Source organism: Panthera pardus, unplaced genomic scaffold (assembly GCF_024362965.1).
Source record: "Panthera pardus isolate Hobbes unplaced genomic scaffold, ASM2436296v1 HiC_scaffold_7, whole genome shotgun sequence".
Lineage (NCBI taxonomy): Eukaryota > Metazoa > Chordata > Mammalia > Carnivora > Felidae > Panthera > Panthera pardus.
This window is the reverse complement of record NW_026527002.1, coordinates 22,072,065-22,087,486: the sequence shown is the minus strand read 5'-3', so window position 1 is coordinate 22,087,486 and position 15,422 is coordinate 22,072,065. Positions and strand designations below refer to the sequence as shown.

The 15,422-nt window shown below is 40.5% G+C and overlaps 1 protein-coding gene across 1 annotated transcript in view; it reads right to left on the bottom strand.

Annotated features, from left to right (window-relative positions):
* The window catches only part of KCNB2 (potassium voltage-gated channel subfamily B member 2), a 382,584-nt gene that overhangs the window by 341,821 nt on the left and 25,341 nt on the right, over positions 1 to 15,422 (bottom strand). The window contains exon 2 of the mRNA XM_019453266.2: positions 12,820 to 13,503. Coding sequence (XP_019308811.1) covers positions 12,820 to 13,398 — 579 coding nt within the window. The 5' untranslated portion in view covers positions 13,399 to 13,503. The remainder of the gene's footprint in view (positions 1 to 12,819; positions 13,504 to 15,422) is intronic.

Here is a 15,422-nt window from a genome sequence, read left to right as displayed (position 1 = left end):
TTTAATTTTTACAGAGAAATTGAAGTACTGTGAAATATTTGCTCTTTCTCTTCCTTCTACCCTTCGGTGCCATTTGGTGGCAAGCACTGAGTGTGTGGTATGTGCCGAGAGCTGCACTAGGTATCAGGAACTGAAAATGAAGAGACGTGGTTTGATCCCTCAAGGGTACAACCCGGTTGGTGAGACGAGCCCAGCACAGATAGAATATCCAGATTACAAGTATGAGGAAAGAGCTAGGGAAAAACAGAGGAGGAGGTGACATCATGGAAGAGGGACACACAAACTGAGACACAAGGAAGGAGAGAAAAGGGGCAAAGGGCATTCTAGGTCAGGAAAGCGGTGTGGCCACAGAGCCACGAACGTGTTCGTTGCGTACAGGTGTGGCTGCAGCCAGTTTACGAGTCGTCCTCGTGCAACTTAGAAAAAAGATGTCCTTTCTGGATGGAGGGAGCCACGTAAGAGTACTGCTTGTTGAGTGCAGTAAACAACCTGTCTGGAGCAGAGCCCTGTCTTCAGAAATGGTTAATAATCTGGAATAACCGGGGCAATATGTACGAGGGGTGGAAAGGCATGTGACTGGATAGGAAGGTCGGGAAGAATCCCAAATGCAAGGCTGAGGAGTTTGAACTACAGCACAGACAGTGAGAAATCACTGCGCCTCACAGTTCAGAAGGGACCCAATCACGTTTCCAAAGGTAATTCTGCTGGCTACGTGGAGAACAGATTAGAACCGGGAGGGGGATAAAGTCCAGTTCACGACATCGCCCCAACCCAAGTATGAGGTGGTCACAGCCTCGCCTATGGCAGTGGGTCCAGGGCTCCAAGTGAGGAGAAAAGGAGGCAAAAGCAACTGCAATAAGGACAGAGTACAGATTTGGTGGGCAGTGGAATCAGAGTTCCAGATTCCAAAAGGAGAGCAGCTTCATCCACGGCTGGAGTTCAAGATGGGAAACGTTTAGCCTGGGATTTATAAGAGCTCGTTGTCCTGCAGGATGGCAAGGGGGTGCAGCAGTCAGATGACTAGCTGTCACACACCAAACGCTCCAATGAGTACTGGATAGTGATGGGAAAGGAATGATAAATACAACTGGACAGAAAGAAAAATTGTGGGGAAGTCTTGGTAGATGGGATCGAAATTCCAATACGCCTCTTGGTGAGGGACAAGAGACACAAATGTGCTATTTCTGGGCTTCAGCCTCTCTCATCTGTATAATGGGATAAACGATGTTTCTGCAAAGGGCTGACACAAAGTAACACTAGCCAAACCAGGGCCCAAGGGCCAACTCCAGCTGGCAGTCAAGTCTCCCTGGAACCCAGCTATGCTCATTTGTTTGCGTGTTGTCTAGGGGTGCTTTTGCACTCCAAGAGCAGAGTTGAGTAGTTGTGACAGAGACCGTATGGCCCACAAAGCTGAAAACACTCACTCTCTGGCCCTTTAGAGCAAATGTTTGCTGACCTGTGTTGTAAAGGGTCCATGTGAAAAACCGCAGAGTTCAATGTATGGCACACAGCCGATGTTCAATATAAACGTTTTCCCTTCTGCTCTTCGAGGAAGGTCACACTAATTATCGAAGGGACGAGAAAATACGGACTTCACTTCAGGACTCTGGGCTGTAGGGAACAAGGTTCATTTTTTCCAGGTAGTGAAGGAAGCAGTATTGTTAGAAGAGAATCGGGCTTAAAATAAGAAGAAAGGCTAAGTGTTGCAAGAACACTCTGATGATATCAGGAAGTTATAGCTACACCTCACAGAGGACTTTGAAAACATTAGCTAATACAGCCTTGCAAAAAGCATCTGTTACTGTATCAGGTATCAATTAACCAGTCTCTTCCCCCAGAATTAAATTTCTGCTCAAAACAGAAGGCTCTGGGGATACTGACAACTATTATCAGGGAGTGGAAAGAAAAAGCAGCTTAATTTCAGCAGCCAGAGCTCATGAATTAAGGAAGGGTATTGGATGGGTAAGGAAACAGATTCCTTCCAATGGAGAGGAAAAGTACTATTTAGATTCTGATTTTAAAGTGTCTAGAAGAAAAAAGTCTACCTACTCTTAGACTCTGATGCTTTGGGATAAAAGAAAACAAATGACTGTAAGCTAAAGACAAAATGAAGTCTGTATTTTTTCAGGTTTATCCACCTTCTCTAATTTGGAATCTTCACTAAATTCAATTCCACTGAAATTTAAGTAGATATCATCTCAAAAAAAATATTAAAACCAGGCTTTAAAAACGGTGAAATCCAATTGAGCCTAAGGAACTAAATGGAAAATCAATAGTTTCATGTCCAGCATGGTGACTAGAGTTCGTAACACTGTATTTGTTATATCTGAAAGTTCCTAAGAGAATAGATCTTAGACCTCCTCAACACAAGAAAAAAAATTTTTGTAACTATGTATGAACTATGGATGGTAATAGATATTAACTAGACTTATAGTGGCCATAATCCTGCAATATGTATAAATATAAAATCATTATGTTGTACACCTGAAACTGATGTAATGTATATCAACCACACCTCAACTTAAAAAAAAAAAAAACAAAAAAAAAAAAAAACAGTTGTTGTGGGAAGTGGAACTAAAACATCCCCTGATGGGGAGGGTTCATGAGGGCACCTGCAGGGCTGTATGTGAAGTGGGCAGTGGGACAGGTTCTCTTTTGCATTCCCAATAAACAGCAGAGACCTGTCATCTAACTTTCAGACTCAACTTGAGATGTGTGCATCAAAGTGTGGCAGAATAGAAAAGCACTGGCTTTGGCACACGACGGATGATTTAACAATGATGGAAAACACAGAACCCTAAACAATTTTTTCCATTGAAACATAACATTTCTTTCTTTAAGTACATACATATACCTCACATATTATTAAAATATGCCTATCAACACAGTTTGGTACCCTTTAAAATACCTCATGTATAACCTATACATAAGACTTTGAAAAAAAAAAAGAGTGTGATTAGCACTTTGCAAATACTCCATGTAATTTAAATTATTTATAATGGCTCATGAGCTAGAGTTTGAAAAATAAAGACCAGTGCTTAAAAAACAGATTTTTGCTTTGAATTTTAATATTGCTCATAATGAAATTACTTTTTACTTACATAATACAATTTTCACACCTGCAGAATTGACTTAAGAAATATAATAAAATGTGCTAGATTTTTTACATAGCAAATACATAATAGCAAGTTCATGTTATACTAGATTCTAGCCTACTATTTCATATTTTCTTTCATTGCATTTGTAGTCCATTGCAGCTGTGGTATGATAAATTGTCACTTTTTAAAAAACAGGATTGCCCACCAATGTTTTTCTACCTCTAAACTAAAAGCTGCACTGAAATGGAACAGGTTGCTCACCTTAAGGATATTACGTGAGGCCCCCTGCTAGTTTGCCAAAGTGAACATTTCCACTGTATTAATAAAATTCACCTAAGTTTTCACAGCACAAATATGCTGCTATCCTTCATAGATAGCGGCAATGAATTATTTTTCAATCCAACCAAATTCTGGTTGAAACCGTATGCTTGGATACCAATGTAAAAGTAAGTTCTAAAATGTTACCAAAGATAAGTGTAACTCTAACATGTATGTAAACTGAAATTTGAATGTTTAGAAGAAAAAAAACCTAATTCAAGGAACAAATATAGTTGAGGATTTAATTTAGATGATACCAGCGAAGACATGTGCATTTCAATATCCAAAATTGTGCTCTCAGTTTTATATTAATTAGTGCTAAAACAATGACTGGAAGCCTAGGAGTTCTTTTACTCATGTGCAAATATCCTGAGGTCTATTTCAGTGAAGGGTACCACAACCAAGCGGCCCCATTCATAGCTGCATAGGGGATATTTGGCTGTCCTTGGCAGTGCTGTGGCATAGGAGAGAGAAGCTATTTAAAGTGGCATTCAACACTTGTGGTTGTGTCAAGAGTGACTCAACGAGACATAAGTAAAAGCGTGAAATCTAGGGTGGCAATGACCTCTAGCATCCTGAAACAAAATCCTAGGAGACTAATGAAAATACTTCTTGCTGCTATTCTTGGACCATTAGAGTACTTTCCATGGACTTCATGCCCGATCAGGTTATCACAAAAGTCTGAATAGCTGTCTTACTTGGATGACAAAGTTGCATCTTCCCTAAATTACCAAATGTTCATTGAAGTTCATTGTATTTTTGTGCAGGTGGATTTTTTTTAATATAATATGCTCTTATGGAGAGGTGCCAGTGTATATAAATAACAGGTACTTCCCACCCCTTCACACACACACACACACACACACACACACACGCATGCACAGACACACAAGAACAGACCTAGTTCAGGTCCCAGTCAGTGAAGACTGATACTACGTGGTTCACCTACCCTAGACACACAAACTTCACTACAAATGTTAGTTGCATCTATACACTTCAGGTTTCTGTCTTTAGTAATATCCAGAGTTCTTTCACTTAAAGCGTTATAAAGACATTACGATTTAAGGGTGAAATACATTTGCTTTATGCATTAGCAAAGAAGTTAATGCAAACATAGATGTACACACAGCTAAAACTAATTAGTACATAGATGCAAAATCTGATATAGTTTTGATGTTAGCTTTTAGTGAATCCTGTAAAAGTTTTGGAGGGATGAGAGCAAATGTCTCCCTCTTCCACTTTTCCACATGTCTCTGTGCCAGTCACTATGTGTTTTTCTCTCCACTGGTCCATGTCTAGCTACTTTACTCTAGATTGGTCATATGTATGGATGAAGGCTGACATAGCAATTACAGAGAAGTCTCAGTCTCCTCAAGTCCTTCAAAGTTCTGATTGTAAATTATAAAGTCCTCATCAACTCTATCCCAGGAGATGTGGGGACACAGTAGGTTGGGTGAAGGGCTGAATATTGCTGATAGATACATAAAGTGTGGCTTGTGGAACATGCCAGCTCTCTTGGCCTGTAGACTCCTTTATCCTTCTCTGGTCCAGTACAGAGGTAGGAGGGGTTTTAATGACCAGGCTGTTGGTGGGCAAGAATAATTTCCAGGCTGGCTGCTACCTTAAAAAGCTTCTGTCACTCTTGGAATACCTAACTAGGGTATTTTTAATGAGGAATATGTCATGAGGGCTTTGTAAATGTCTACTGTACCATATAATCTCTATAAAATACAGGAAATTTAATAAGAGTTGGTATATGTAACAATAAGAAGGGAAAAATGGGTTTCGGCTAACAGTTCTGAGTGACCAGCTAAGCTTACTCTCTATCAGAGTCAACTAGTTCCAACAAACCAATCTTATATTATATGGAATTCAGATTTATACCTCAGCACATTATAGATTATTGAATGTCATAGAACTCTGAGGTTGCTCTCAAATAGAACAAAACCACGAATGCACAATCAGTGCCAAAACCAAAAAAAAAAAAAAAAATCTATTGTAATCTATGGTTACTTCATGAATTATGCATCAGCAGCTGGAGGTTTTGTTTTGTTGTTGTTTTTTTTTTCCTGTGTAATCATGCTTTGATCAAAAAGGAACTTTTATTCTAGTAATTCTTTTAGAATCAACTTTGTTAATTATATTGAAAATATCTTTCTTCATTAGAATGGTCAATTCACATTGATAGAGCTCAGATAAGAACACTTAATCTGAAGTATTATTCAAACATTTCCAGAGTCTTCCAAAGTGGGAAGTGTTAACCATTGTGACCATTCCTTCATAATAATTGTGCTTACCTGAAATAGTACATCATTCACTTTGTAAAGTCTCTCACTTGAAATAAAGAAAACAAATCTGTTAATAACCAAAGTGTACACGAATTTTCAAAACCAGAATATTTAAATACTTCCAACATACTCTGTTTTGTGATAAAATTAGATAATGTAGAAAGAACTCCTTAGTTTTGTTTTGTTGTTGTTGTGGGTTTTTTTTTACTTTGAAAATTATAATTACTTATTGAGGTTTAAAAACCAAGCTGGAAGGGAATCTGAAAATCTTACTCTAATGTTAATGAAAACCAATGATTTTTCAAAAGAGATGGAAAAATTGCTTGAAAATTAAGACAGGCCTTCCTCGAATGGAACAAAGAAGCAAAGAGAAAAAGTACGTGACTCTTGGGTAATTTCTTTTTTTTTTCAAAAATATTCACATGTAAGGTAATCATTTAGTTTATTGCCCAAACTGGGACATTTTTTAAGAGTGAAAGGAGATGCTGCTAATAATTAGCATCAGACAAAAGGCATTAACCAGGGCGTTCTCAGTAAAACCAGGGCCTATGGCACCCTTGGTAAGAGAACGCACAATGTGAGCTTTTTATCAATTTCCTCTTCTGTTCTCACCATCCTTTCCCTGATCAAATGAGGTCAAGTGGACAAAAAGTGGTGCATTTTCAGGGCAGCCTTTCAGGGAAAGTGGAGAAGCATGGATCTCAAAATAGGACCACTAGAGCTAAAGAATGGAATATTGGAGACATTTTAATCAAAACCCAACATTTTCTGTCTTATCTGTTTTATTTTTTTATGTCTAATTTATTCCAGGCTTTCAACCAGTTAGTCTGCATGAATTATATATTTTAGAAAGAAAAAAAAACACGTATCTCCAATCTGAACCTCTACAGACTGGCAAAATTCTTTGAAGCTATCCTGTCTGAACTCTCATGCCATGTTATGGGAAGAGCAGGAACAACATAATCTGTACAGCTGGGCTGTGGAAAGGAAAGGGCAAGAAGAGAAAACCATAAACAACACAGAAACAGCATGATTGGCACACTAATTAGGCTACTGGCAATCCTAGATAGGAACCAGGGAACTGCACAGTCCACAGAGGTGCCCTGATGAAGGGAGATTTCCGTGTGTGCTCACAATGCATCAGTTTGTTTTGGGAGTCCTCTTAGGGTTTTAATGGCTACTCTTGTTGTATCACTAAAACGCTCATCAGAAAGCTAAATGCAGAGCTATGTATGGGCAGATTGTTCACCTGACTCTGTGTATGGGTGTGTTTGTGTGTGTGTGTGTGTGTGTGTGTGTATGTGTATACATATATATATACACACATATTATATATACACATACACTGTATGCTTCCCCTGCTATCTGTAGGTTCTCTTTATGACAGTTTGCTTTTTTAAATTGATTTTCAATGTTTATTTATTTTTGAAAGAGAGACAGAATGTGAAAGGGGGAGGGGCAGAGAGAGAGAGAGACACAGAATCTGAAGCAGGTTCCAGGCTCCTAGCTGTCCACACAGGGCCCAAACATGGGGCTCAAACTCACAAACCACGAAATCATGACCTGAGCCAAAGTCAGAAGCTTAACCAACTGAGCCACCCAGGCACCCCTATGCCACTTTGCTTTTATGAAAGACCCACATTAGTACCTGTTTTCACTCAATGAGAGAAAATGGGAATAGAATTTTTCACTTTTATGAAATGCTGTTTCTTTGTTTTATGCCACTTCAGCTTACAAAAGATTTCATAGGAATGCTCTATTTTCAGATGATGGGGGAAACCTGTGTATGTACACACGTACACACACACACACACACACGAAAGTTCTGTTCTTGGACTAAAAGTCAATAATTGGTGGTACTGTTCCAATATCTTTCTTTTTTTTAATCCAAAGCATTAGAATAACTGATCTGTAAACTAGAAATAGAATGGCAATGTCATGCCATTCGTTTCCCCTTGGTGAGTACACAGGAGTTTTAATTTTATTTGGATTTATTTTCTTTTGACTGTATCTGTGACTCGAGACTCCCACACTCTAATTCAGTTAGAAGGTAGAAACTCAGAACTTTGACCTCTGGCTCTCCAGAGAGCTGGAGTTCCAGGGACGGACTCTCTTTATCTGCTACTACTGGCCTCCCTCTTGACCCAAAACTGTCTATGGTCTCCCAGTCCTTCCCATGCCTGCTTTAGGTGCCGTGCTGTGCCATGCCAATGGTGAAGGTCATGTGGTGAAGGTCATGTGTGGAGGTAATGAGCTGGAGGCAGGAAACACAGTCTCCTTTCTCCTGTTGCATGCATTCTCCATGGGATCAATGTCACTGCCAAAGAGAGAAAATTGGTCCTTGTGGGCAAGGGTAAAAAAAACATCTTAGATATTACAATAGTCTGTAGCTCTCCAAGCTCCACCCTACCTGACAAAATCTTACTCCTTAGTATTTAGTTTCTGTCTTTAGGGAGAATTTAAATTTAACTTAATTTTTCTCTGCAGGGGGCCATTAACAAAAAAAGGTTGAGAAATAATTCTCTAGTCAATCTGCTTCCCTTTCCTGAGGGAGGAGGTAGAGGGAGCAGTGGAGAGAGGAAGGAAGGGAGGAGGCAAGGAGGCAGGAGGGAGAAGGAGAGAATGGGAACAACATAAGAGGATGAGGGAGGAATCCTTAGGTAAGTAAGTGGTGGCTGTAGATACACAGGAAAAGTGAGAAGGGGAAGCAGATGATAAGCGGTGCCCTTCCCCCACTCGACCTTGAACCCTGCCCAACAGGGTTGTTGGGTGGCTCTCACTGCACTTGTTCAGATGAACAGAAATATCTTTCTGCAGCCTTAATACTGTTCCTATCAAATAAGAGCTGCTTATCGTCCAGCTTCCTGACTGACTCTTGAGATGGGTCTGTTGGCCGGCATTGTCCTGAGCACCACATACACCTATGTGCCCTGGCTGAAGCCTGCCTCCAAAGGCTCAGCCGTTTTCCTAACTGGCTTTGCCTGAAGACAGCTGACTTCCTTTGTCCTTGACCTTCTTCAGGTATCTAGAGTGAAGGCACTGTATAGTACTGAGCCTCTTTCCTTTCGGCTCTCAGGTGGGCCACGCTCCTTGTTGGCTATTGTTTCATCCCAAAGGCTGCCAATACCACCTGCCATAGGATCCACCTCCCTTAAATGCTTTCAAACACCTCTTGGACTAAAGTTTCTCTAGTGCAAAATTTAAAGGAGAACAGCTCCTGCAGTCCATTTGGGAAAAGGCCAAAGAGAAGGGAGAAAAATGTTTCCAAGGCAGAGGCTGCCTAAATTGCCCAGGGCTGGAAGAGGCACAGGATCAAGTCTAATTCCAATTCACTGCCCAGGAAACTGGCAGCCAGCAAGGCCCATCTTCTCCCCTTGCACATTCCCATGAAAGGCATGCCAGCACCAGGATTCCATGTCATGGTAATGCAGAGATTTGGGCCAACCATCCCATACATCCATTTGGTGGGTCCTACACTCACAAACAGCCTCAAGGTTAAATTTTGTCCCCTATCTCTATGCAAGGGGATACAGTTACCCAGGTACTTGACTAATGAGACCGAAAGAACACAAAGTCCATCATACAGATATAAACTCGTGTCCAGTACCAGATCATACCACACCACAGGAAACTATGAAATAACAATTTCTATTAGCCCTGTTATTATTTTGTGAAAAGTACAATTCTATTCCATGCTATGCTGTGTATGTGTAAAAATGTCTATTTGTTAAATATAGACATTTAAAATATACCATCCTTCTGAACTCTGCTTTGGCATGGTTGTCAGTGATTACTGTACTACAAAGTTCAATTAATAGAAGTGACACCAGGAAGAATGTTCTCTAACAGCCAAATTATTACCTTCAGGGTCATGTCCAAAGACAAAATACAACAGGTCAATGGGCCTTGTGATGCTGTGTATCACAGTGGATGCACATAGCATGGATTATGGCATGATAACTGAAGTGATTATGGAGTATTTATTCCATGTCACCGAATAGATATTTTAACCTATTGTGGAATATTTGACATAAAAGGTCAAGTTTTTCCTTTTATGCCAGGGATTTGGTAAGTAAACTCATAACTTTTAAACTTTCTTTACTGTAGAAATATTAATTATAAAATACAGAAAAACCAAAAGAGAAAAAAAAAACACTTTCAAGGATATGCAATACCTGTTTAAGCTAAGAGATTATTTTTTAAATTCTGAAGAAAAGAGTGTGTCTTTCTACATGTCCATTTTATCATTTTTTTAATGTTTATTTATTTTGAGAGAGAGCATATGTGTGTGAGAGCTGGGGAGGCACAGGGAGAGAGGGAGAGAGAGAGAGAGAGAGAGAGAGAGAGAAGAGAGAAGAGAGAGAGAAGAGAGAAGAGAGAAGAGAGAAGGAATCCCAGGCAGGCTCCATGTTGTCAACTCAGAGCCCCACATGGGGCTTGATCCTGGGAACAGTGACGTCATGACCTGAACTGAAATCAAGAGTTGGACGCTTAATCAACTGAACCACCCAGATGCCCCTCTACATGTTCACTTTAATGTGTGTAACCCACAGAGAGAATTCTATATATGTTCAACTGAATTATCAAACTGAACAAGCAATCACGGTAATCACAAGGTGAACAGATTCTCCTCCAAAGATATCTCACCTCCTGAGCAAGTCAGGAAAAACACATAGATTCCAAGCATTCCAACCAAGAGCTTCATAGTATAAGCAGGATCCTGATGTACCCATAACACAAACAGTGAGGGCTGGAGTATCATCCTACTGCAGTTTTAACAAAACAAACTGTTCCTAAGTTGTAAAAATACTATTCACACATAGCACTCACCTCACCATGAATTATTCTAGAGAAATAACAAGTTATATGATTTGAGAAGAGTACAGGAAAAGGTAGTGGTTTATATAAGACATCGTGCAGAGCTGTTTTTAAAAGGTTCCAAATCTCAGACAAATGAACAATATTTTCACTAAACTACCATATAATCAAATGTAAATAACTTCCATAATGTTTCTCTATTCAAACAGAGAGGAAAATGTTGATATTTAAGTAAACAAATACAAACCCTTTATGAAAGTTTAGTAAAGAATCTACTCAGGTTAGCAAAGATTTGCTTAGCTTGATTAATAATTTGGAAACAAATTTATTATTTATAACTACATTAAAATTTCCAAAACAATGTCCTTAGCTGCTAGGTATAATGTGTAGGTAGATATCTTATCTGATATCTAATTTGAAGCAAGTTTCAACAATCTATCTGATGCGTAGGGGTATATAATAGCATAATGTAATAGGCCATTATCAACGTTACCTTCTTAGAGATGAAGAGATGGCTGTCTAAAATTTAGGCATTAAATGAACTCCCTCATCTGGGAAATCAGGTTATTGACCCTATTCTATCCTTAATAGAAATTTTTCAGAAAAACAAATGTGTGTACCTTAAGATATTTTCTATCAACAGTACCTAATTGTTAATAATGTTGTTGTAAGCAAATAAGCCATATTAACCTTCAAATTTTCTGTGATTTAGTTGCTTATTTTTACATATTTGGCTACCACCCTCTGGAACATTTGATGGAACAATGATTTTGACCTCAATTGCTTACAGGCTTGAAAGAGTTCATTTAACACCCCCAAACAATCTCATTCATCTTCAAAATTCACTCCATACTTTTAGCAGTGACTCAAATATGCAACCTAATATTTGATGCTAGAAAGAGCAGTAACCTTTCTCAACCAAAACCCACAAGTGTAGCACATCTATTTCTTTCTTACAGATAAAAGAAAACAAATTATTCATAACTACAAAAAGACCTAGTTGAAATCTGTCCATTTGCTGTAAGATGTGCATTCTCCTCATCGTGTACAACAGAACTCTATTTTATTTCACTTATTTCCATGTCCTGGCCACAAGGTAAAACACCTCTAGAAGAAAACAAGATGCAAAACTAGGCATATCAAACAATGCAGAGGCAGTTTTATGACCATCCGCATTCAGTTCATTTGTATACATTATTTACATGTTGTAGATTATCAGATAGGATCTTAATTTCCAGCCAAATGGTGCATATGGCCTATTACACTTCCATAATCTTTACTGTTTTTAAGAAATAATAATTGAAAAAATTCTAATTCAAAGAATTCATATGATGACACGTTATTCTGCTATTTTTCTTTTCTCTATTCCACATTCCATTTTCATCTCTTATGCACAAAATACCAATACTATGCTTCTACAGCTAAAGATGACTCTTGACACTTTATTCATTATTCATATTGCAATACAGTACTAAATATATGGGATGAAAATCAGTTTGCACTAACCCCCAAAGCTCTAAATAAAATTAGACAAACAGAATCACGCATTTGAATTAAATGCTGCAATTCATGGCAAAACAAAACAAACTTACTCTGAGATCCAGACATAAGCAGGCACAGTGGAAACATGAATTTACCTTCATTTTAAGCAAACAGGATGAACTCTGAGGTAGAGTAATGCCTCAGTTGTGGAAAAAAACGATACGCCAACAGTAGGAAACATCATTGTCAGAGTAGACCTCACAAGGGAGGTAAACGGATGCATTCTGGACACTGACTTTGCGTGACCTTGCACAGCTTCATAAGATGGCCTCTTCCTCACGCATGGACCACCCTGCTCCTGCAGCCCTCTCAACAACACCGGGCCATACTCTCTCTTTACCATGATCCTCTAAAGAACCAGGCCAGGAGGCACCTCCTCCACCCTCAGTGACAGCACCGTGCCTCTATCCAAGGGGCCCAGGCCCCAGCCTTCTGCAGGACTCTGCATGTGATGGCCCCAGTGAGGGCTGTCTCCTCAAACTCTAGCCACCACCACCACACAGCGCCATGGAAACCAGAACCCTTCCAAAGCCTCTGTTGCCCAGGCCTGTTCCTACCCAATAACCATATTTAAGAAAGAGCAATGCCATCAGATGACATTACATGGGAAGAATAACTCTGAGTCTCTAAGCTTCTGGAAAGTGTCTTTCACCCTGTAGCCACATAACACCTAAAACGAAGACGATCGCGCTCTCTGGGAAGTAGGCAACACCTTTCCGACCACACACAGGGAAGCAACGCCCCGCTTTTCATACCTTTGCAGCCACGGACGAGTTAGGTTTCTCCAGCAAGTCCCAGAGCTTCTTCCTTTTCTCCGGGCAGCAGGTGTTGTCAAACTCTTCTCCCTCCCGCTCTCGCATTGTCTCGGCCTCCCGCCTCAGTTCTTCGTTCATCTGCTCCTTCTTTTGGTGATACCTGGCTTGGCAGCAGGACTCCAGGTAGATCTCATCAATACCCCAGTAATCGAGCTCCTGGCCAAAAGAGAGCGCACACATTTCTTCCATCATGTGGAGTTTCCCCGTCCGGTAGAAATTTAAGATGGAAGTGAAGGCCCCCGGATGCCGGTCAAAGAAATACTCGTTCTCACTGAGGTTGTAGTCGTCGCACACCTCCAGGAGGCTCTCGTGCGTGTTGCAGTCCCGGAGCTTCCCCAAGCGCGTCCGCGGCAGCCGGTCCAACGTTCTCCACAACACTTCGTGGTTGAGGCCCCCCACGTTGATTTTCACCCTCCGCGAGCACGTCTTGCTCCTGATGATGTCCACAGGTTCCGGCGGAAGGGAGAGCGTTGATCTTGAAGTCTTCCTGTTTAAGCCAGGGGGAGCCTTTTCTGCCATTTTGAACCAGGCAAAGCCACACAGCCAGGATCCTCAAAAAGTCTGAGCTGTGGGAGGGTCAGCTGAAGCGATATCCCTCTGAGGCAGGCATGTCCACCGACACAACTGGAAAAAAGCAACAATCACTCGGTTACTTCCACTTTCCTAAGGCATTTCCCATTCTCTGGGATCGCTTTGTTGTTCGTGCACAACCAGGAGGTATATATGGTATTAATTACCACGTATTGATGGAGATAGGAATCTTTGCCTTAAGATAGGAGAAAAGAGGAAAAGGCAAAACAATGCACTACACACACAGAAGAGGCTGTGCATTCGATTTTATACATCTAGAGGTTGGCAACTCCCAAATTTATCACCAGAGACCACTTTCTCAAGCTCTAGGCTCAAATATCTGTGTTGAACAGCTCGTTCTAGATGAACCACAAACACCTTGAACTAAACTGACCACACCTCCAACCTGCCCACCAGTTCCTGTCCCTTCTCCATTTCAGATTTCTGGCTCTCCTCATACCCACACCCAGCTATCCCAGCTAAACTCTGAGAAATCCTAATCCATGTGTCTACATCCTAATAAGCACCAGGCCTTAACCAACCGTACCTTCTAAAGATTGCTTAAGCACTCCACTACCATTACCCAGTGCCTGTCACCCTTGAACCATGATTTTGGTTCAAACCCTCAGCATCTCTTGCCTACAATTCTACAACAGCTTCCTAAACTGGATCCCAAACTCTGGTGTTGTCAACCTAAAAACCATTCTCCATACAGCTACCAGAATGATCTGCTAAGATACAAACTTGACCTTTCCATGCTTTAAATCCTACAAAGGCTCATCATTCTCAGCAGTATAAAATTTCAGTTAGCCTTATTAGATCTGGCCTACCTCTCCACCCTTACCTCTCATCTCTCCTTCATCACTATATTCCAGCAATCCCAGACCACACACATCCTTCTGTCTCAAGTTCCTGGAACTTTCTTCATGCTGTGTCCTGCAAGGGCTTCAAGCTTTCCCATTTCCTTTTGGTTTTTGTTATTATTTACTTATTTGAGAGAAAGAGTGAGCAAGGGAGGGGCAGAGAGAGAGAGGAGACACAGAATCCGAAGCAGGCTCCAGGCTCTGAGCTGTCAGCACAGAGCCCCACGTGGGGCTCGAAACCACGAACCGGGAGATCATGACCTGAGTCAAAGTCAGATGCTTAACAAACTGAGCCACCCAGGCGCCCCTCCCATTTCCTTTTGACTAACTGCTGTTTCCTCTTCAAGACCCATTTCAGACATCATATCTTCCAAAAAAGGCCTCCATGATATCCCTCCTCTAGGATCATGAAGCTCTGTGAATGTCACTTCTATGTCATCATACCACTGCAATAATACCTTTCCCACAGGACATGGGGAATTCTTAAAGACAAAAAGTATCTTGTCTGTTGTATCCTTGTCACTGAAGCACAGTGCTCATAGATTGTGAGGGTTTAATAAATGTTAAATAATGGATCAATTCTTTGTTTTCCACAAAACAGCTGACAAAAGACCAAGTAGGGCTAATGTATATGGCCAGAAAAATGCATAAATGGGGTTATTTGAATGACTTGCCTAAAATGTGTTTATTTACATGTTGTGTATGTATATGTTTGTGTGTGCATAGTATATGTCAGAATGTGTGTGTGTGCGTGCGTACGTGTATTTGTGTTTGCAGTCTTTTGTTCCACAGCTCTTTTCTCCTAATTCTTTAAGACACTACTGCTCTAGTATTCCCTCTTGTTGATCTATTATTTTGGTCTGCAGCAGCAAGCATCTTCTTATTTGATCTGCCCCTGCAATGTTTTTGCAGAAAATCATGGCGTTTCAAGCAATACCTCCAAAACACCAATTGTAATGCAAAACACCATGTTTCACAGTCAATGCCTTTATACCAAAGGGAAAAACTCTCAGATTTAAGAGGTCCTTATAATTAGAACTCTCTTTTAAGATACATACCAATGTCTGCAATGTCTCTGATTTCTCCACTCCTGTGAGTTGAATTTATTTC